General features: G+C 40.1%; 2 protein-coding genes and 3 pseudogenes across 2 annotated transcripts; 1 reads left to right on the top strand and 4 right to left on the bottom strand.

Annotated features, from left to right (window-relative positions):
• Window positions 1-676: 676 nt before the first annotated feature.
• On the bottom strand, window positions 677-3,412 carry LOC131788055 (kelch-like protein 2). The gene has a single exon (XM_059105129.2). The coding sequence runs from the start codon at window positions 3,277-3,279 to the stop codon at window positions 1,627-1,629; it is 1,653 nt and encodes a 550-aa protein (XP_058961112.2). The 5' UTR covers window positions 3,280-3,412; the 3' UTR covers window positions 677-1,626.
• A 234-nt stretch (window positions 3,413-3,646) lies between these two features.
• Window positions 3,647-4,591, bottom strand: LOC136277206 (kelch-like protein 12; annotated as a pseudogene).
• Window positions 4,592-10,414: 5,823 nt separating this feature from the next.
• LOC131788018 (kelch-like protein 12) lies at window positions 10,415-12,723 on the bottom strand (annotated as a pseudogene).
• Window positions 12,724-13,898: 1,175 nt separating this feature from the next.
• Window positions 13,899-16,304, bottom strand: LOC131788019 (kelch-like protein 2; annotated as a pseudogene).
• A 3,608-nt stretch (window positions 16,305-19,912) lies between these two features.
• On the top strand, window positions 19,913-23,336 carry LOC131768828 (kelch-like protein 2). Its single transcript, XM_059084543.2, has one exon. It carries the CDS (start codon window positions 19,946-19,948, stop codon window positions 21,683-21,685), a length of 1,740 nt encoding a protein of 579 aa, XP_058940526.2. The 5' UTR covers window positions 19,913-19,945; the 3' UTR covers window positions 21,686-23,336.
• The last annotated feature ends 219 nt before the right edge of the window (window positions 23,337-23,555 follow it).

Raw genomic sequence — 23,555 nt, 5'->3', positions numbered from 1 at the left:
CATCTGAGAACTTCTAGAAAGAGGAATTGAAGTTTGTAGTTTAAAAATGCTAATTATAAATAATAGAAATAGTGCTCACTATTGGCATGTTTTACTTTAGCACAATTTTGTAGAGTTTTCTTTTCACAAATGTTAATTAGGTTTTGCTCAATCAAAAAAAAGTCAGTTTATTTGATCCAGGATTAGAGTCCCATCTGACTTACTTTTTGCTAAACCCTTTAACTCCCAGAAGTTATTAACATGTAATTTCTCCCTGGAATATCCACACAATATCTAGCAAATTGGTAATGGGAATAATTAAACTTATCAGGTTGAAGTTGTTCTTTTGATCTAACACCAAATTCTCATAACCAATATATACAAGGAAATTCGTAGTAACTAGAGGATAGACTGAACAATCAGACCTTGGGAGTTTAAGGGTTAAATTAAGCAAGCCCACTTGAATTAAGCTTGTTATAGAAACATCCTTAAAATAAAAATACATTTTAACCATTACTGAATACAGGATACCTGTCACTCATGAACCCAGTAAATAGCCCAATCCTCTCACAAATTATCATTTGATTTGCCCCCCCCTTCCTCCCAACCCGATGAAAAATTTCAGAAGTAAAGACACATGGCATAACAAAAAGGCTCAAATAGGCTGTGGGATTGGTTATACTATGAGTTAGCTGTTTATTTGGACTGGTAGCATTTCAGTATAAAATATACATGCACTTGTATTTGAAAGCCTGTAAAAGCTTCCGTTTTATAATTGTATACTGCATTTTTTTAGGGGAGTGTTTATGGAGAGAGCTTTCAGTCTGTACATTTCATCTTATAATCCAAGTGGTCAAAACACAACATTTTTCTCGTTACATTTACTTAACATTTAGTGGCCTGGGTCACCAACAACTTTTGTGTAGCTCAGCTGATAGAATATAATCTGACAGTGAAATTGTAACTGGATGGGGCTCAAGCCCTCACAACTAGCTCTTCTCTGTTTTGTGCTTAGAACAATTTTCTTATATGTCATTCTTTAAATAAATGACTATTTTCTTACATGCATTGAAGTAATTTTACAAAGATAACCCTATGATCCTCAAGAGTGATTAGCATCTAATTTCTCCTTACAATGTCACCCTTGAATCATACATAATCCAGCTAAAATATAATGAGAATACTCAAACTTATCAGGTAAAAGTTGCTATCTTGATGTAACAGCAAATTCCTGTAACTAATTTACAAGAAAATGTGTAGCAGCAAGCAGGGAGAATTGACAATCAGATCTTGGGAGTTAAAGGTTTAATCCCCCAAAATCCCTCTGTTGGCCCCAGTAATAATGAATTATTGGTCCCTGATTGAATATAAACTCGAGCAAAAGGGCATAGGGTACAAAGATTAGGATGACAGGAGGATCCTAGTTCAAATTTAGCAGAAAAACAACTCACACTTGTTTTCCCTCCCAGAGAGAGTTTTAAGTATAAAGTTCAAAGTAAACAGTGACTTATAAGAGGGGACCTGTGATTTATCCCAGCTTTTCCTTGGGTGAGCTTCTAAATTAAGGTAATTAAAAAAATGACTGTGCCAACTGTCTGCTTTGAACAACATGACTAATTCTTATAAAGCTGTAAAGTGTCAGAGAGACTACTGCTCAACAATCATAAGTTTGTCTAGTAATTCTCTTGAAAGCTTCAGAACAGAACCAGTGAATATGTCATTATTTTCTGGGTCAATGTTTGTCACTGGTATGGTTGTTTCCTGGATCCATTGGTCATTTGCAGGGTCAAAACATTCAACACTTAGTTCACTTCGGGTGTAATGACTTTCTCCACCCAGTACGTACAGTTTTCCGTTCAGACAAACCATACTACCATAACAGCGTGGGACTTTCGAGTTTGCAACAAGGTGCCATTCGTTTGTTAACGTATTGTACATCTCACAAGTTTTTAATCTTCCTGTCATGTTTTCTCCTCCAGCTACAAAGATTTTTTCTCGAGAGGCCACGCCAAAAGCGTAGCTTCTTCCTTCCAGCATATCTGCAATTCTCTCCCACTTGTTTTCCACAGTGTCAAATCTCTCAGCTATGGCAACGTACTCACTTGAGCGAGGAATGTTCCCACCAAACGCATACAGATGGCTGCCGGCTGCAATAACGCAAGCACCCCATCTACACAGTTCATGATATGGGTGAATTGTCTCCCATGCATACCGCTTTACGTTGTATCTCTCTGTGACAGTTCTCGTACAATAGTAGTCAACACGAACAGCATAAATTTCTCCTTTAAGAACGGCAAACTTTGCACGATCTTTTCTCAAGTTAAGCTCAGACCAAATGTTAAAAATAGGATCGTATCTCTCTGAAATTTGATCTTCGGTAAAAGTGAGCAACTGGTTACGAAATTTTATCATCCGATTGTTCCGGTCGTTTTCGTCCTTCAGACCATCTGGTAGGCGCTTCCACAGGTCTTCTCTAGGAATATAACAAAAAGTGTACTTGCCACCACGAACTACAATGACACGGGTATCGAGACATCTTCTTGGTGATTGCAGAAAATCATCTTCATTAACAAAGCTAGACATCTGTGCGGTTGCATCCATCACCAGCTTAACACAAGCAAAATTCTCACGCACCAGTTCGTTTGTCACGACATCCTTCAGAGAGTCACGCGACAGAAAACCGAGTCGAACATGACCAAACAGTTCTTCAAATGCTGTTTTTCGCTCACTCCTTCTGTGGTTTATCCAGTCTAATATGATTCTAAAAACATCAGCTTCCTCCTTGACTGTAATCTCGTCGGACGAAATCCACTTCTCGATCTCTTTAGCTTCCAAGTGCAAAAATTCATCTAGTTTTGCCACGGAAACGATGTTTTCATGAATAAAACGCCTGCTGTTGGTGATAAGATCGTCACACTCATATTTCTCAGCGAGGTAAAAGGTCGAAATACAGTTTATGGATGACATTTCTCGTTCCAAAAACCGCCCTGAAATAGTTTTCAAGCTCGGCATGATCATATAATTTCCTGCAGCGATCAGTTCCTCGGCATTCTCTTGAGTCACATCCACAGTTCCAGTGTAGATGAATTCCAAAACATCTTTCAGAACAGATCCTAAAATCTCCTCGAGGCGAACGATCCCTTTTCGATTCTCTTTCATGTTACTCCGAAGAAGTTTGTCAAAGAACGGACTTGCGGTGGAAAGCACATTTCTATGAGCCTTAAATTCTATGTTGTCTCTCGAAACCAAAGTGATCTCGGACAAATAATCTTGTTTTCGCTGAATGTTGAGGCGCTTCATCAGTTCCACACAGAAAGGCTCCTGCCAAGCGGCTAAGATAGCCTGTACATATCTTCCATTTTTTACAGAATTTCCTTGTTTCTGTGGGTAGTTTCTGCTCAAACTTTTCTGATATTGTGGATTACTCAGCGAAAATATCCAAAGCGAGTAAAGCTGGTTCCCAGTTTTCCCTACGCTCGTTCGATTTTCTTTTTCCGAGTTTGATGGAAGACTTTGAGGACGATTAGCCAAAACAACCCCAAGGTGACCCGAAAGGGCTGTGGGCATAATCTTGGGATACAGGGGGGAAGACAGAACCTGAACTATTTTGAGAAAATATCCTTAAGGCATATTTGCAGGAAGAAATATATAAAAAGATATATAAATTTTAATTGTTCAAAGGTACAGAGGGCACAAAGATGAAGAATAAAGGATAACCTCGGCTCAAATCCAGCACAACTATTGAGTTATGAACGGTAATCTTCCTTCCCGGGGAATTTTGTGTAAATTTTGCTTCTATTTGCGTCGCAAATCTATACAAAAATAGAGCTTCAAACAAAATAACAGTAAAAGAACAGCATGTCTGCGATTTCCCTGGGATTTCCTTTCTCACGACATCCTCCAAACAGTCACGCAACAAAAAACCCGGTCGAACGTCACCAAAAAATTCATCAAATCCTGATCCTGCCTTTCGCTCACTCCTACTATGGTTTACCCTGCTTGATATGATTTTAAAGACTTCAGCTTCCCCTTTGAATCTAATCTCGTCACTCGAAATTTACCTCTCGACTTCTGTAGTTTCCAAGTGCAAAAATTCATCCAGTTTTGCAACGTAAACTATGTTTTCGTTAATTTATAAAAAAAACTGTCGTTGTTATGTTGATAAGCTCGTCTCACTCATATTTCTCAGCGAGGTAAAAGGTTGAAATAAAGCTTAAGTTCGACATTTCTCGTTCCAAAACCGCCCTAAAGCCGAGCTGTTTTCAAACTTGGTATGATCAGATATTTTTCAGCGGCGATTAGCTCCTTGGCATTCCCCGGAGTTACTTTGACAGTTCCAGTGTGTAGATGAATTCCAAAACATCTTCCCTAACATATCCTAAAATCTCCTCAAATCGAATATTTCCTTTTCTATTTCCTTTCATGTCGCTCTGAAAAAGCCTGCAAAAGAACGGACTTGCGGCAAAAAGAACATTTTCGGTGAGCCTTTAACTCTTAATTAGCTGTTATCTTTGGACAAATAATCTTGTTGTTGCTGAATGTTGAGTCGTTTCATCATTTCCACACAGAAAATAGGTTATTCAACGGCTGAGATTGACTGTAAGTCTTCCATCTTCTGCAGAATATCTTTGTTTCCGGGGACAGATCCCTCCAAATACCTTTTAGTGGTGTGGAATACTTTAAGAAAGTTGTCAGAATGGGAAGTTCTCTACCTCGTTCCCACCCTATCCAGCCCCAAAATCCCTCAAGAGAAGAGTATAAGACTGAAGAGAAATAAGTTATATATTGGGGAGAGTTCTAAGGAAGAAAGGCTAGGTGGTTCTAAAAAGTCTTGGCATGCTATTATACTTTTGAATTGTTTCTATAACTCTCATTTATCATCCCAGCCCCCCCCCTCCCCTCCTTTGTATAAATGTTGCCATGGTGCTGCATGTTGTTGGTATTAAACAATTGTAATTACCAAGCAACATTGTTTGGAGGGTGGGGGGGGAGGGGAGACTTTCAAGTAAAGTTATTGGAGAGAAAGTAACATGATTTCTATTTATTATGTTTACAATCTACTTTTGTCACCCATTGTAGCTATGTATGTGTCAACAGTTAACATAATACAAACATCTCTCATTCCCTCGAGATGCTTGCTCTCAAGTAACATTTCAACCATTACATGTCTACTCTTCTTTGCCAGTGGTGCTATAGAGCCCACAAGAAACTTAAAGTTGGTATTCAACAGGCACCTAAAGCAACCCTGAGTGTTCTCATCAATTGGAGAGAAATCTTTTGTTATTGTGCTTAGTAATTTTGCTTAAACTTAATACCTTTAACAATGATTGCCACCAATCAATTCTATAAAATTAGGCAACAACTGAATAAGTAGATAATTACATATATAAATGGTTAAACATGCTATGCAAAAGTTGTCTTACCTAATACCCTAAAGTTCTCTGTGCATGCAAAAAAGGCTCATGGAAGTAAACTTTGTTGGTACTGAAATATTAAAAAAAAATTGCAGACAAATAGAAAGTATTCAAAAATTTAATAGTCAATCCTAGTTGTGGGGCTGAGCTAAGTGCTATTTTGTATATCTGCCTTTAAAAAGTCCATTTTACAGTCCATTTTGTTCACTCCATTGCTATATACCAGTGTCACCCTGGCTATTGACCCTTTCACTTCCACAAGTGACCAAGAAAGAATTTCTCCCAACATAATCATTACAACATCAAGCAGAAGTGTGATGAGAATAATGAAAATTACTATTTAGGGGATTATTCACGGTTGATCCAGTATCAAACTCTCCAAAATAACAACATAACAATTATATGCAGACAGTAAGTGTCACGATTCTGTGAACTCAAAAGGGTTGTTTATTGTGCGAACTCGACTGCCGCCACGTGTGTATTCGTTGTCTCCCTAGTCTTCTAAATATAAAGATGTTCATCGGCCCAGTGGCGTGACCGTGTAACGCAATATCACGACATCTTCCCCTTTTTACAAAGTTTATCTTCAAAAGTTAATTAATACTTAATGTTCGGTTTCGATCACTGTTCAAATCACATAAAATCGATAAAACATTGTTCTTCATTGAAATCATAAAAAGATAGAAACAGACCCAACGACTATTTAGCGGCTCAATCATTCAATGTTCAGTTCATATGGTAATCCTGATGCCACAAAGGCGGTCGACGTCTGCGTTCTGATCGACGAGTTTCAATCCTTTGTGGCTCAAGCTCAGTTCCCATCTCATGTTCAGGTGGCATTCTCTCTGTTTTGGTCTCGCCATGGAACTCCGGTGGAGGAGGTCCTGGCTCTGTCAGATTTGGCGCCGGTTTGAGGGTAGACTCGGGCGGAGTTAGTTCTACCAGACTCATAGGTGGTGCTGTTTCCGGGGTCAGGCGCAGTTGCCGACGGTTGCGTCGGTATCGCCTGCCGCAAACTTCAACTTCATAAGACCTGTTCCCCAAGGCTTTCATGCAGGTCCCCAGACTCCATTCCTCCCTTCCGGGAAGCCGCATCCTGATGGCCTGTCCACACTTTAGTGCCTCTAAAGGGCGAAACTTTTTGTTGTATTGTTGAGCTTGTCTTTTCTTGCGCTCAGCTAATTTGGAGGCTGTTTCCTGGTGTGATGGCTGCCGCAGGAGCGTTTCATGGGTTGGTAAGAAAGTGCGTGTGCGGCGTCCCATCAGTCTCTGTACGGGTGATGTTCCTAGACCCTCTGTTGGGGTGTTGCGCCAATCAAGAAGGGCTAACAGCGGGTCTTGCCCATCCGCTTTCGCTTTCGTCATCAAGTTCTTGCAGGTCTTCACGGCATTCTCGGCGCGGCCATTTGACTGGGGGTAACGGGGGCTCGAAGTTCTATGTTCAAACTGCCATTCTCTCACGAATGCACTGAACACCGATGACGTAAACTGAGGTCCGTTGTCGGTAATAAGCACGTCTGGTATCCCATGGCGGGCGAATTGTACTTTACACGCAGCTATCACGCTAGCAGATGTGGCCACCTTAACCTCCTGGACTTCAAAGAACCCACTCCAGTAGTCGACTAGGACAAAGAAATGTTGTTGCCTAAGGTCAAAAAAATCGGCACCTAGCATCGACCAGGGACGCGACGGGATCGGATACGGTTGCAATTCCTCGCGGCACTGATCTGGCTGGTACGACTGGCAGATTGAGCATTTGGAAACAAAGTCCTTTACTTCCGAATTCATGAGGGGCCAATAGAGGACCTCCCTAGCGCGACGTAAACACCCTTCGATTCCAATATGTGATCGGTGAATTTGCTTCAACATTTCTTTTCTCAGGGAAGGGGGTACCAGCAATCGCTCCCCCAGGAATACTAGTCCCTTGTCTTCTATAAGCTCACTTCGTTTGTCATAGTAAGGCGTCAGCTCAGGGGTACAGGACTTCCTTGACACTGGCCATTCACCCTTGATTGCTCCGATTAGCTTTTGCATCACTGGGTCCCTGGCAATCTCGTTTCTGAATTCAGCGAGCCTGTATGGTGCAATCGAGAGGTTTTCTGAATGATCTATCTCGGCAAGTGTACAGATCAGACTTGTATCGTGCTTGGAGGCTTCGGTGGTGTTGCGGTATGCTCGACTCAGTGCATCTGATACCCACATAAGTTCCCCTTTTTTATACTGCACATCCAGGGAGTAATTCTGAAGGGCCATCAGCATTCTCTGGAGTCTCTTCGGTGAGTTGTGTATTGGCTTGGTAAAAACTGCCCTTAGTGGTTCGTGGTCAGACTCGATGTGTACAACTTCGCGTCCCAGTATGTATTGATTGAACTTGTCGGTTGACCACACTATGGCGAGGAGCTCTTTCTCGATTTGAGCGTAACGCGTTTCGGTGTCGGTCAGAGCTCGCGAGGCAAAGGCAACGGGCTGACCTTTTTGCATCAGTACTGCACCTAGACCCGTTATGCTGGCATCGCATTGGATTGTCACTTCTTCAGTAACATCATAGTATTTCAGTACCGGGGCCTTGGCCAAGTATTCTTTGACTGTGGTAAATGCTTTCTCATGCTGTGCAAGCCAACACCACTCGACGTCCTTGTCCTCAAGCCTTCGCAAAGGTTCTGTCATGTCGGACAGGAGTGGCAAGAATTTGGCCAGATAATTGACCATCCCCAAAAACCTCTTCAGGCCTTTCACATCAGTCGGCGGTGGCATATCCAAAATAGCTTCAACTTTGGCTGGGTCTGCCTTTAGACCATCAGGAGTCAAGAGGTGGCCCATGAAACGCACTTCGGTTTGAGATCTTTTCAGCTTGAGTTTGTTGAGCTTGAGGTTCCACTCCCGGCATTTCTTGAAGAACGCACGTTCGTTCTTTTCAAGGCTCGAGTTGACCTCTGCGTCAGTTTCGCCAAATCCAGCGATGAGGAAGTCGTCAGCGATAACTTCAACTCCTTCTAAATTTTCTACGAATTCATGCATGCGTCGCTGCCAAACTTCAGGCGCACTTGAGATACCAAAAGGCATGCGGGCCCATCTATAACGCCCAAAAGGCGTATTGAACGTTGTCAGGAAACTAGAAGCATCGTCTAAGAGGATTTGGTGGAAACCATCCTTGGCGTCACAAAGAGTAAATTTCTTGGCACCTGTTAAGCGGGAGGCCACTTCATCGATAGTCGGCAACTGGTAATGCTCTCGCCGAATGGCACGATTTAAATCTCTCGGGTCAATACAGATGCGTACTTTGTTTGGCTTCACTATGGCCAACATGCTGGATACCCACTGCGTCGGTTCTGTTACTGGAATAATAACTTTACGATCAACAAGTTCGTCCAGCTTGTTTTTGATGCATGGACGCAAGGCTACTGGCACTCGCCTCGGTGCGTGGACAACTGGTTGCGCCTGTTCGTCTATGGCTATTTTGTATGTTCCCGGTAGGGCCCCTAATCCGTCGAATACGTCCTCATACTCTTCGAGCAAGGAGGCTTTGGGACACTTGACGTGTAATGCTAGGACGTCACAATTATTCAAACTCACAAAGCCAAGATTGAGGCTGGTGTTCAATGATAAAATCGGTTGATAGTCTCCGTCTAAGATGTTAAACTCCATTGACCTCCGCTGTCCACGGGACCACACAGGCAGGGTAGCTTTACCAGCAATTTTGCGGCGATCCCCTGTGTACGAGACTATTTCCTTTTGGCATGGTTTGAGGCGATGAAGGAGGGTGTCCCCAGTGATTTGCTTGTATAATTGGGCCGGGAGAATGTCGCACTGCGACCCAGTATCTATTTGAAACTGGACTTCTGTCTTGGGATCTGGCCCATAAATGTGGAGTTTGACCACTGCCAATTTTTCTGGCCTTTGCTCTTACTAGTAGTAGCACCAATGTAGTAGGGGTCGTTTCCCATGTCGACGGCTTCGTGGACCGCCGAAACTCTACTTTTCACTCCTCGGGGATTAGCGCGACATTTATTCGCAAAATGATTCATACTCCCACAGTTAAAACATGTTCTTCCATACGCGGGACAATGACGTCCATGCACCATTCCGCAATTTCCACATTCTTTAGACGGTCTTCTAAATGCTTGTGACTTAAGTTGTCGTTCTTCTTCAGGTTTTTCTGCCGATCCCGCCTTCCGTAACGCATGAACTGCAGTGTCTCCTCCAGCCATTAGCTTTACTTGCTGTTGGGTCTGTTCTGACGACTTAATAATGTCAACTGCTTGTAGGAGAGATAAATCATTCAAACGGAGAAGTCTCTCGCGGACGCGATCATCCCGTATGCCTAGCACGAGGCGGTCACGCAAAATTTCATCTGGTGTGATTGTATCGTGTGCACAGTTTTTTGCGATCGTTCGAAGCTCCGTAAGATACGTCGAGATGTTTTCGCCTGGTTCCTGGTTTCGGTTGTTGAACCTATAGCGTTCATATATGACCTGTGTCCTAGGAATGCAGAATTCGTCGAACTTCTTCAGGACTTGTGAAATGTCGTCTGCGTTTTCGTCTTCGTTCCAAATAAAGGTATCGTGGGCTCTGACGCCATCCTCGCCTATAATGCTTAGTAATGTCGACACACGAACTATGCCCTCTTGTTTATATACACCAGTAGCGATTTCGTAGCGCTGCCACGCTGCTTTCCACGATTTCCATGCGGTGGCTAAATTGTCGTCAAAATTAAGCGCTTTCGGCGGGGGCAAATTTGACGGGGGAATAAAAACTTGAGTCGGCGCTGGTGGCACAACTATGGATGCTTCAGCTGCTTCTGTCATCTTTAGGGGTGAACAGATCCCACTCCTGACACCATGTCACGGTTCTGTGAACTCAAAAGGGTTGTTTATTGTGCGAACTCGACTGCCGCCACGTGTGTATTCGTTGTCTCCCTAGTCTTCTAAATATAAAGATGTTCATCGGCCCAGTGGCGTGACCGTGTAACGCAATATCACGACAGTAAGGTGAATTACTAATGAGATCTTGGGAGTGAAAGGGTAAAGGCAGACAATTTGTTGAGACTAAAACTCTTCTGTGTTTTATCTTCAATACTCCTCTGTTACCAATTTACCATCTCTATCATGACAAATCATCCTCAAGAGCCTTCCTGTTGTCTTCAAAGACTTGGCAACAAAGCACACAACTGTAAGGTGGTCTACATTATGATTTCCTCAAAACCAATCAAACTGGAGCCATTAAAAAATTTTAGGTATATTCTTCATTCAATCTTCACTCAAGGCAGTTCAAATTTTGGCTCATAAAAAGAGTTAAATGTCCTCAGCAAAAAGGTGGAAATCAAGTATACTAAACTAATTACACATATTATTAACAATAACCACAAATAATCTCTGCTTAATACATGTAAGAGTAATGAGTCACCTTCAAAAGAAAACTAACGAAGAGGCTACTCCTCAACAATACTGAGTCTATCCAGCATTCCTCTGGAAAGCTTCAGTACACACCCAATGAACGTGTCCTCATTTTTTTTTTTCAATCGTCCTCACTGGTATGATTGTCCTCTGGATCCACTTTGCCTCTGTTGGATCAAAACATTCTACATTTAGTTCAGCTTTATCATGTTCATTCTTTCCACCCAGGACACACAATTTTTGATTGAGACAAACCATGCTACCATGTACACGAGGAGCATTCAAGCTCCCAACAAGTTGCCATTCATTTGCCGAAATATCGTACATCTCACAAGTTTGTAACAATGAATTTCTCTCTCTGTGCCTTCCACCAGCAACATAGATTCTCTCTTTCATGGCCACTCCAAAAGCATCGCCTCTTTCTTCCTTCATGTCAGCAATTTCCTCCCATGTGTTTTTCAGTGTCAAATCTCTCGGCTTTCGCAACATATCGACCTTCCGAATGCCGCCCACCAATCACATAGAGATGTCTGCCAGCTGCAACAACACAAGCTACTGTCTAAAGCCACTGTGAGATGAGAGAACTGTTTCCCATGCACACAACTCAAAATTATATCTGATGACCTTGGTTTGCTCTTCACTTGTGTCAAGCTTCCCCACAGCATAGATATCTCCTCTAACGACAGCCATCTTGTAGTAATCATCGTCTACAAAGAGGTCCAATGAAGACCAACTGTTAACAACTGGATCATATCTGTTTACAAATTCAGCAGCAGAAAAAACATACAGCTGACCACGACATTGAACAACGGTGTCAGCTACGATGGGCAACACGGTGCTGTCGGGCGTGTCGGCTAAAAGCTTCTACTCGTTCTTCTCAGGAAGATAACATAAGAAGTACTTTCCTCCCCAAGCCACAATGGCGCTTGTTTCGAACCCTATTCTCGGTGACTGAGTATGGCAAACTTCATCTGAAAAGGTGGCCCTTTTCAACGCATCTGGGGCCGTCTTTAAACAACAAAGTTTTCTTGGACAAATTCGTTTGTCACGACATCAATTAAATAGTCACGCGATAAGAAGTCCAATCGAACGTGACGAAACAACTTCTCCAAAGCTCCTTTCCGCTCACTTTCATTTTGTTCAATCCACTTTAAAATGATTTTAAAAACATCTGCTTCCACTTCGACCGAAACTTCATCACTTGATAGCCAACGTTCCGTTTCCATAACATCCAAGCGTTGGATTCAATGAACCCAGCCCAAGCTCTGCTTATAAAGCAAAGATGACTCAAGCCTAGATTTCCAGAGTTCATGGCACTGAGTTTCTATTTCATTTATTTTTTTTCATTTTAACAATTTTTTTAATTCTCCAAACATATGCTATAAGAGCTGTACATTCGCAATCGCTTCGAAACACTATTCTACATATGTAGTTCCAATATATATGCGCCGGTTAAAATGAATTCAAAGTCCCTTTTTACATCACTTGAAGAGATTTTAGCGCCAATAACTCACTATTTACATCTTGAATTTTAGAGAAAATGAAAAGCTTTCGAGAAATTTTACTTATAACGATCTTAATTTAAAGCCGACCCTGTGTATAATCTAATTCCCTTCAAAGCTTTCAATGCATTGCAGAATTCATGCATTGTCGCTACGGACGAGAAGTTCGAACGGATGAATTTCTGACTATTGTCAATAAGCTCGCCACAATCATATTTCTCGGCAAAATAAAAGGTTGAAATGCAGTTGGACGTGGTCATTTCTCGTTCCAGAAATCGGCCTGAAATTTTTTTCAAATTCGGCATTATCAAGTAGTTACCAGCGGCGATCAATTCCTTGGCATTCTCAGAAGTTACTTCTACAGTTCCTGTGTAGATGAATTCCAATACATCTTCCATAATAGATCCTGAAATCTCCTCAAACCGAACAACCCCTTCTCGAAAAAAAAAAAAAAAAACGACGTGAACACGCCCCATCTATCACAAGCTCGGCACAAAAATAAAAGTTTCCAGCTCTAAATCTCTCGTTCGCCCTTTCAGTCTTCGTCAAGGCTCACATCAAGGCAATCTTGGAATGGAACGAGGACTTAGGGAACAAGATTGACATTGATGTTACATGAATAGTCTACACTTCACGTCAATCTGAAGATGATTTGATACTTGTCAAACCAAAATGTACCTTCTCTGTTATTTGTATTTCCAGGCAAGGGTAACCAGCTTGGCTCCTCTTCCATGTTTACAAGACAAGTTATAAATAGCAAAAATATTCCATTACCCTGGCAATTATTTCCATTTACCCTTTGACACTTAGAAAACTTAACAACTAATATCTCTTCACAATATCACCCCAAGTCAGATTATGAGAATATCGGAAATGATCACCAACAAAAGAAGCTCTTGATAGATAAACAAATTCTCCTTGTCAGCACCTTAGAGGACAGTATGGAGAATATACATACTGATGTAGGAGTGTGTAGGGCTAAGTACGTTATGCAATTGCTCTGTTCGATGTACACTAACTCGTCATCAAATTTTTAAATCAATGATTTAGTTACATCCTTTAACAGATTCAAAATGCAGAATGCTAATTAAGGCCTAGTTTATACGTCGCGCTACAGTCGAATTTAATTCAAGGTCCCACAAGCAATTAAATTCGACGATAGCACGACGTCTAAAACGAGTTGAATTCGTCTAGTAAATTAAATTCGTCCTAGACGCTTTATCCGTCTTGGTAAGACGGATAAAATATTGATAACACGTCTTCAGTTTCAACGTCACACTAGCGTCGCGTCGAATCAAATGCATACATTTCCTTAATGTACTTCAATTTATTTTGGCGAGCCCGCAGCGACCCGTGGCGAACAGGAGACACTGCATTTGGGAAGAGAATTAAATTCGAACGTATTGATTTCGACGCATAAAACCACGCCACGATTTATGTCGACGGAACGACGAATTTAATGGCATTAACTTCGTCTGAATTAAACTCGACTGTAGCGCGACGTATAAACTAGCTAGGGCCTGATAATAATAATAAAAAAACTAACAAAAACTAAGACTTCGAATGGACCCAAACTAGCTGAAAAAAGCGAAAAAATCAAACTAAAGAAAAAAGAGACCAAGAAACGCAGTAACGGTTACAGTATTGACCGTAACTAGTTGTATTTCAGCTGAAACATTCCGGTTGATTCTCTTACGTGAAAAGTTAAGCGATTTTTCGTAATTTAAAATTTCACTCAAAATCCAAAATTTCTTTACCTGTCTCTTTTTATTAATCAAATTTCTAATTTGTTGGACGAATAGTTTCTCTATTTTTCGCAGACAGCTCGTACACGATAGTAGTTTTCACGTTTAAATTATGGCTAGATTTTGTTCGCCACTTTCTCGAGTCCAGTCCTCCTTCCTCCCAAGAAGAAACGATTGCACATAGGGGCAGAGACCATGTAATTGTTCCTCTCGTAAATGAAGTAACTTCATGTCACACATATGGCTGGTAGGATAAATACACTTTCCATCAATGCTCCTTTCATCTGATTTTCATCCTAATTGTAACAGAGTAAACTGAGCCTTATGAAGGGATTAGATAAATTTAGTCGTAACACTTCCAAATTTCTCCAACCACCCCCTCCCACCCCCCTTAAGCGATATGAAGTGACCATTCCCTAAGTGGTGGCGCATTGCATTCGTCCAATAAGCGAGCACAAGTTAGCATTGTAAACTACCGAGACAGTCTAAAGAGTCGTAAATTGACTTTGAGACTACACATCTATAACACTTAGTTCGTCTAGGGCTCCTTTGGAAAGCCTCATTACACATCCGATAAACGAATTATCTGCTCCAGAGATGCTTTTCACGGGTATGGTTGTCTTTTGAATCCATTTGTCCTCAGCAGTGTCAAAGTATTCAACACACAGTTCATTGTGTTTGTCCTTTTTCATTCCACCCAGCACGTACAGCTTTCCATTCAGTTGTACCATACAACCATAATAACGAGGAACATTTAGGCATTGAAAAAGTTGCCATTCATTAGTTGAAATATCATACACCTCGGAAGTATTTAATCTTATTCTACTGTTTATCCCTCCAGATTTTCTCTCGAGTGGCCACCCCAAAAGGGCCACCTCTTTCTTCCTGCATATCAGCGATTTCTTCCCATTTCTTTTCCACAGTGTCGAATCTATTACATTTTGCGAAAAATGTCTGTGTGTTTTTCCACCCTCCAATCATATACAGGTGTCTACCAGCTGCAACAACACAAGTATAAACTCTACAATCTTGATCAAACGAGAGATCAACTGTCTCCCATCTACATAGCTCTACATTGTACTTTATGACCGCAGTGCTCTGGTCAGTGGCGTTTACTTGAACAGCGTAAATTTCTTCTTTAATGACAGCCACGTCACACGAGTCTACGTGCGATTTCAAGGCTGACCAATCGTTAAAAATTGGATCATATCTTTCTGAGCCTTGAGATTTGGTAAAGGTAAACAACTGATCACGGAATTTTATCATCTTGGATGTACTGGCCTTCAACTCCGCTGTACCATCTGGTAAACGCTTCCACTGGTCTTCTTCTGGAATATAACAAAAAGTGTACTTGCCACCACGTGCTACAATAACACGTGTTTCCAGCCCTTTTCTTGGTGACTGCGGAAGGTGATCTTCATCAGCAAAGGTAGCCATCTTCATGGCAGCATCCATGACCAGCTTCACACAAGCAAGATTCTCACGCACCAGTTCGTTTGTCACGACATCCTCCAAATAGTCACGCGACAGAAAACGGAGTCGAACATGACCAAACAGTTCTTCAAATGCTGTTTTTCGCTCACTCTTTCTGTGGTTTACCCAGTCTAATATGATTTTAAAAACATTAGCTTCCTCTTTGACTGTAATGTCGTCCGACGAAATCCACCTCTCGATCTCTTTAGCTTCCAAGTGCAAAAACTCATCCAGTTTTGCCACGGAAACGATGTTTTCGTGAATGAAACGCCTGCTGTTGGTGATAAGCTCGTCGCAATTATATTTCTCAGCGAGGTAAAAGGTTGAAATACAGTTTATGTGTGACATTTCTCGTTCCAAAAACCGCCCTGAAGCTGTTTTCAAGCTTGGTATGATCAGATAATTCCCTGCGGCGATCAGTTCCTTACTATTCTCTTGAGTCACCTCAACAGTTCCAGTGTAAATGAATTGCAAAACATCTTCCATAACGGATCCTGAAATTTCTTCAAAGCGAACAATCCCCTCTCGATTCTCTTTCATGTCACTCTGAAGAAGCTTGGAAAAGAACGGACTTGCGGCGGAAAGAACATTTCTGTGAGCCTTTAACTCTCTGTTGTCTTTCGACACCAAAGTAATGTCGCATAAATAATCTTGTTTTCGCTCAATGTTGAGGCGTTTCATCAGTTCCACACAGAATGATGCTTGTTCAGCAGCTGAGATAGGCTGGATGTCTTCCATCACTTACTTTCCTTGAGAAAAATCCGCTTAAATGTAGCTGATAATGAAAACACATGGAAAAGATGCCGAAAGCGGAAGTATAGCTGGTTCCCAGTTTTCCATCTTAATTTCCAGGTCCCTTGGCCGTAGAACTCTGGGGACGAGATAATAGCTATGGTAAGAAATGATGGTCCCATAGCAACGGGAAAATTTTTGAGAAAAAGAGGGAAAAAAGATTGAAAGAGTTTAAAAAATATCCAGACGGCATATTTGCAAAAAATATTACATAAAAAGATAAAAGGTAAATGTCGACCAAAATTTTGCCTGCTCAGAAGAGTGTAAGAATTACAGATCGAAATTCTGCCTCATTGCTATTCAAAAGTTTCTTACATCTTCGCTTACCAGTGACAATTCTTTCTTTTGAAAAGTAAACTAATGCTCAAACTAATCATATACCTGAACAATCAAATCTGTTAAGGAGGGCAAAATTATTAAGGCTTGTTCATTTAAAGATTGCAATTTCCAATATTTCCTAACTGCTCTAGTAATTTATTGGATTGTCATTATCATAGTGCATAAGTAAAGTGTATTGGAAAGGTCAACTCTGACTTTTAAGTGTCGAGTGTTTTCTTCTTTTTCTGTTTTTACATTTGAAGAATAATAAAAGTGTTTTGTCGTTTTTTTCTTTGTTCATTGATTTTTTATAGTTTCCTTATTACTTAACTTCAGGTAACAACATTATTCGTAATCCTTTAACCTAAGGGTAACTGGCTTCTAATTTCTACTTTGAAAAGGGTGTCTTCTCCAAAGCAAATATAAAGGTCACGAGAATAAAGGAAACGATCACCAATCTAAGAAGCTCAAGATTTCCGAACAAATTCTCCTCGATATTACCATAGTAAACGTTGAAGACAATGTGGAGTGAATTTTTATTCTGGCATTTTATTTCGATGACCGTTTAGGCTCGTGTTCCTGTTTTCGACAAGCCCCTATGCCCCTTTGTGTAATACAAGGCTGATAGTGTCTTATCCAAGTAAGCAATCAATATTAAAAATAAAGAAGGTAAGTTTCTGCAGAAACTGTAGTGGTGCGTCGGTGGGGAAGTAAAACATGATAATTTTTGTTTTATCAACTAAGTTGATAATGTAAATTGAAGAGTTTAAAAGCTAACGTTTCGAGCGTTAGCCCTTCGTCATAGCAAATGGACGAAGGGCTAACAGAATAAAGTTTGTTCAGTTTCAGTAATAGGATGTAGATCCTCCATACCCTAAAGAATTCAAATGAAGATGAAAGCAACAAAGCGAACCCTCGAATAACCCTTGTGGCTTGTTTCCAGGCCTAACCGAATAGGTTCGAGAGAGCCTGGACCGCGTCTCCGTCTTTTCTCACTATTTTTCCTCTTTAATGATTTTGGTTCGGTTTTTTTTTTTTTTCTTATTTGTGTTTTCCTCTTTCCATCCTCTTTCTATCAGATCCATATAAATTCTCCTTTCACAGTGGTCTGTGAAAGACAGGCCACCAGGAGCATAATCTCCAGGACTGACGTTTACATCACCCCTTGACATGGACAATCACTGATCATCAAAAGTCGTTTCAGATCATGTTGTTGTTTGACGGTCCGTCAGAGGAAGTAAAAAAGAGAGTTTACACTGTCTTAAAACCAGGACAGACTGTCACCAAAGTCTTGCTTGGAGCTGATTTGATGCCCCTTTTTAAACTATATAGACATAAATTGAAACTGGCTGTAAAAAGAGGAAATGGTAACAGAGACTAATCAGCATTAACATGACCAACTTCATTCTTAAATCCTCTGATTGAAAAGGCTTGATGGGAAAAAGTATCTCAGGCGAATGAGTAAAGTGGGTAAGTTTCTAAAGAAGCTGTGTTGCTGCATCAGTGGGGGGTGTTTCAAGATATTTCGGTTTTATTAACGGAGTTGATAATGTAAATTGGCCACAGTAAAGATCGGTTTTTAAAGTTGATATTTCAAGCATTAGCCCTTCATCAAAGTGTATGAACCCTTGGGTACTGATTGATCTTTAAAGAACATACAGGAGTCAAAGGTAATTGAGAGTTCCTTATACTTTTTAGGTGAAATGTGATTGGGCGATTTTTTTTCTCGTGAATCGTGAATTGACTTTTTCTTTATTCGTGAATCGTGATTAAAGATAATAAGATTTTTTTTTTGTCCGCGTGAACTAATTTTTTTTTTATTTCAATCGTGACTCGGGAATAAAGAAGTGAATTAAACGCGATTAATCAATCAATCAAACTTTATTTAAATAGGGTGACACTTTTAAAATAGTTAAAAACTACTGAACTTGGGGCCCTCTATAAACACTGTCACAATTTTAAAAAAAAACCTATCATAATTAATAACCTAATCAAGAATTTGATTAAATCCTAATTAAAAATCATAAAGTACAACAAATCAAGATCTAAAAATTAAAGGTGAAACATATTGCTCATTTCTAAATTATCTTAAAAAGGAGTAAAAATCTTATCCCTAAGCTGACTTAATTTAGAATGTTTATACAAAGCATTCTTTAAAGTATTTACAGATTGAGAAGCGCGTAGCCTGAGGAGGGGGTTGATTCCAACCTCTTGAGGTTGTTGCAGAAAACGTGCGGCCTCCCTCTTTCTCTCTAATGTATCTCCTAGGTGAAATGGTTAAATTAGCACCTCGCGTATTTCTGCTGTGCTGGCTGTTGTTTAGTTCTAACTGTTCGTTTATATAGGCAGGGCAAGTACCCATAATCCTCTTGTGGGACATTAAGCATCTTTTGATGTCAGACTCGATGTTATATGGCACCCACCCTAAAATATTAAATAGATCCACAGTGCCACGGTATTGTTGAGCGTCAAGGATGATTCGAACACAGCGTTTCTGCAGCTTAAATATCTTAAATTATCATGATTATCATGACTGCAGCAGCTCGTTCATGTTACACTGCAACATAATATCAGTGACTTAATGAAAGAGTTATTCTAAAGTAAACGCTCTGTTCTTGGTAATTAAGCCTTAATTCTGTTAAGTATGCCGATACGCTTTGAAATCTTCTTACATAAAGAGTCGATATGAAGCTCAAGGAGTAGCCAGAAGTCCTGGCTACGACTTAGATAAGATATTATGTAAAGTGGAAGCTCACTTCACAAACATTCCCCTAAATATATATTCATTTGGAAGAAGACTTTGCTCTCACGGTTGATATTGATTTTTTTTTTCAATTTTGTCACCTTATATCTTAGGCACGGGGGGGGGGGGGGCTGTATTTTAACGAAAAACATATTTCTCTCCGGAATATATGGAAGGAAACGGATGAATTTGAATCATATACCTGTCTTACCCTTTTCTTCCACCTCCCATACGTATTTTAGTCTTATCTCCAGCCTCATTTCAGAACACTACACACCAACAGGAGCCCATTACCCTCCTGAAACCAATAATTAGGAAATATTTGCATTACGCATTTCTCTTCCGTACTTACCGCTGTCAAATCAGACTGTCCGTATTCCGTCCTTTCCCCTCCCATCTCTAGTATCTCTCCCTCCCCAATCTTCGCACCTGTCACCACCAGGTGACCTCCTGAAAGCCTGGTGCAGCTTATCGCTTCTGAGCTGACCGGAGCAGCCTGAGTACCACAAAGCTATTTTTTTAATTTTCCGCATTCGCGTTCCGACATTGTTAATCACCACAATTTCCGCTTACCTATCCTTTGACAATGGAAGACCTTTCAGCTATCAGTGTCACTGAACAGAATCCTTTTTGTGTAGAAATGATGAAACGGCTCAACATACAACGAAAACAAGGCCACTTATGCGACATAACTTTGATTACGAAAGATGATCAAGAGCTAAAGGCTCACAGAAATATCCTTTCTGCAGCGAGTCCGTTCTTTTACAAGCTTCTTCAGAGCGATATGAAAGAAAATCGGGAAGGGATCGTTCGGTTCGAGGAGATTTCGGGATCTGTTATGGAAGATGTTTTGGAATTCATCTATACTGGAACTGTAGAGGTTACTGAAGAAAATGCCGAAGAGCTGGTCGTCGCCACAAATTATCTCTTCGTTCCAAATTTGAAAACAATCTGTGGTCGATTTATTCATCAACAAATGTGCGAGTTAAACTGCATTTCAACCTTCTACTTCGCCGAGAAATACGATTGTGAAGAGCTTTTAAACGAAAGCAAGAGTTTCATCCACGCGAACTTCGCGTCTGTAGCAGACATGAATGAATTCCTAAGTTTGGAAGCCAAAGAAGTGGAGAGATGGATTTCAAGTGATGAGATTGTCATTGAAACGGAAGCCGATGTTTTCCAGATTGCGCAAAAGTGGGTTGAACATAACAAGAGCGAGCGGAAAGCAGCCTTTGAAGAGCTGCTTCGTCACGTGCGACTAGTTTTCGTATCGCGTGACTATTTGTTGAATGTCGTGACGAACGAACTCGTGCGTGACAACGCTGATTGTTTGAGGCTGGTTTTAAATGCCATAAAACTGACTACGTTTTCAAGCGATGTTAACCTTCCCCAGTCACCGAGAAAAGGACTTGAGACACGAGCTATAGTGGCTTGTGCAGGTAAATATGCCTGCTGCTATATCCCTGATAAAGATGAGTGGAAATGTTTACCTGAACTGTTATGGGAGAAAGATCATGAAACCCCAATGATTAGATTTCGTGATCAGTTGTATATGCTTCAGTACTGGAGTGAAGTGCAGCGGTATGATCCTGTGTTTAATGGCTGGTCATTGTTGCACCTAAACCTATTTCGTTTTGACTACTTGACTGCTGTTAGGGGAGAGCTGTATTCTTTCAGGCAGATGTATCATTACACAAAAGATGAGCAAACATGCATAAAAAAATTCAGTGTAGAGAAAAATTCATGGCAGACAATTTTCACCTCTTTTGAGAGCTGTAGGAAAGAGTCTTGTGTCATTGGGTCTGCTGACTATCTGTATCTTTTGGGAGGGAAGTCCCCACCTACCTCCAAATACCTCCCAAAAGCTGACAGATTTGACATTATGGAAAAGAAATGGGTAGAAATCACAGACATGCAACAAGCAAGGGGTGGGGCTTTTGGTGTGGCCAGTCAGGAAAAGATTTTTGTTGCTGGAGGAGCAGATGAAAAAGGCACAGTGTTGAAAACATGTGAGGTGTACAATGTTTCCACAAATGAATGGCAGTTAATTGCAAACTTAAATGTTTGCCGCACACATGGTAGTATGGTTTGTCTTGGTGGAACATTGTATGTGCTGGGTGGCTTTGACCAAACTAAGAAAAACCCAGAACATTCAGTTGAATGTTATGACAAACAGGGCAAATGGATTGTGAAGACAACCATACCAGTAAAGGACTGTAAGAAAAAAAAGGCATTTAAAGGCTGTGTGCTAAAGTTCTCCAAAGGAGTATTGGATTATCTTGATGATGCAGGTGAGGATGAGAATGAGGATGTTAGCTGTGCATAAACTGTACTCAAATGAAAGTAAATAACCTCAAGAAAAGGAGTGTTGAATAATCTTGCTGATGCAGTTGAAGAGGATGTTGGACTGTGGTAAACCCGTACTCAGATGGAAGAAATAACCTCAATAAAATGCAATGAAGAAACAATTTGTGACAGTACTTGGTCAAAGATAGATAAGGTTACTGGTAGGTAGGACAATGACTGAACTTTCCCATTAACTCAAGGCAAGATGGAAAAATATTGAATTTTCTCTGCAGAATGTTGCTATGCCAACAGAAAACACTTGGCCTTTTTTCTCCTTGATAAGTTAATACAAATTTTGTGTCCTTAATTACTCAATATTTTTATTTTGTTTTACTATTTTTTGTTTGTTTGTTTCTGTTTTTTTAAGTAGCCAAAGTTTTGGAAATTTTTATGCTAGTGTCACTCATCTTGACACATCTGAGAACTTCTAGGAAGAGGAATTAAACTTTGTAGTTAAAAAATGCTAATTAGAAATAATAGAAATAGTGTTCACTAGTTCAATAGTTTTCTTTTTACAAATGTTAAGTTTTGCTCAATCAAAAAGGGGAAATATATTTTATCCAGGATTAGAATCCCATCTGACTTGCTTTTTGCTAACCTTTTAACTCCCAGAAGTGATTAACATTAACATTTTCTCCCTGTAATATCCACACATTTTCCAGCAAATTGGTAAATTGGGAATAATTAAACTTATCAGGATGAAGTTTTTCTTTTGATCTAACACCAAATTCTCATAACCAATATACAAGGAAATTTGTGGCAGCTAGAAGAGAGAATGAACAATCAGATCTTAGGAGTTTAAGGGTTAAGCAAGCCCACTTGAATAAGCTTGTTATAGAAACATCATTAAAATAAAAATACACTTCAGGCATTGCTGAATACAGCATAAAATACAGGATGCCTGTCACTCATGAACTCAGTAAATAGCCCAATCCTTAAACAAATTATCATTTGATTTGCCCCCCCCCCCTTTCTCCCAACCCCATGAAAAATTTCAGAAGTAAAGACACATGGCATAACAACAAGGCTCAAATATGCTACGGGACTGGTTATACTATCAGTTAGCTGTTTATTTGGACTGGTAGCATTTCAGTATAAAATATACATGCACTTGTATTTGAAAGCCTGTAAAAGTTTCCATTTTATACTTGTTTATTGCATTTTTTAAGGGAGTGTTTATGGAGAGAGTTTTCACTGTACATTTTATCTTATAATTCAAGCGGTCAAAGCAAAACATTTTTCTTGTCATATATTTACTTCAAATTCAGTAACCTGGGTCACCAACAACTTTCATGTAGCTCAGCTGATAGAATATAATCTGACTGAGAAATTATAACTGGGAGGGGCTCAAGCCCTCACAACTGGTTTCCTCTGTTTTGTGCTTAGGACAAATGTTTTAAATGTCATTCTTTAAATAAATGACAATTTTCTTACTTGCATTAGGAGTAATTTTACAAAGTTAACCATTTGATACCTAAGAGTGACCAACATTTACTTTCTCCTTACAATATCACCCCTGAATCAAACACTAAGGTCATGAGAATATAGGAAATGATCATTGACTAAAGATTACAAGCTTTTGATTGTTAAATAAATTCTCCTTGTTAGCATCTTAAGAAATGTACAGAGAACAGTAAGGAGAATATGTATACTAATGTCGAGGTGTAAAGGACCTACAATTATGATAATTTGATGAATCTGCCACCTCAATTATACAAATAAGGAAAAAAAGCCTTGTGTAATGGGAGAATCTAACACTAATCCAACAGTTAAAACACCTAGATTTGCTTATTTTTATTCAATTATTTTTTGTTATTATTACTGTTAATGGTTTTTGTTCTGTTGTTCCC

This window comes from Pocillopora verrucosa, chromosome 12, assembly GCF_036669915.1.
Source record: "Pocillopora verrucosa isolate sample1 chromosome 12, ASM3666991v2, whole genome shotgun sequence".
NCBI lineage: Eukaryota > Metazoa > Cnidaria > Anthozoa > Scleractinia > Pocilloporidae > Pocillopora > Pocillopora verrucosa.
This window is presented reverse-complemented; position numbering and strand designations above follow the sequence as displayed.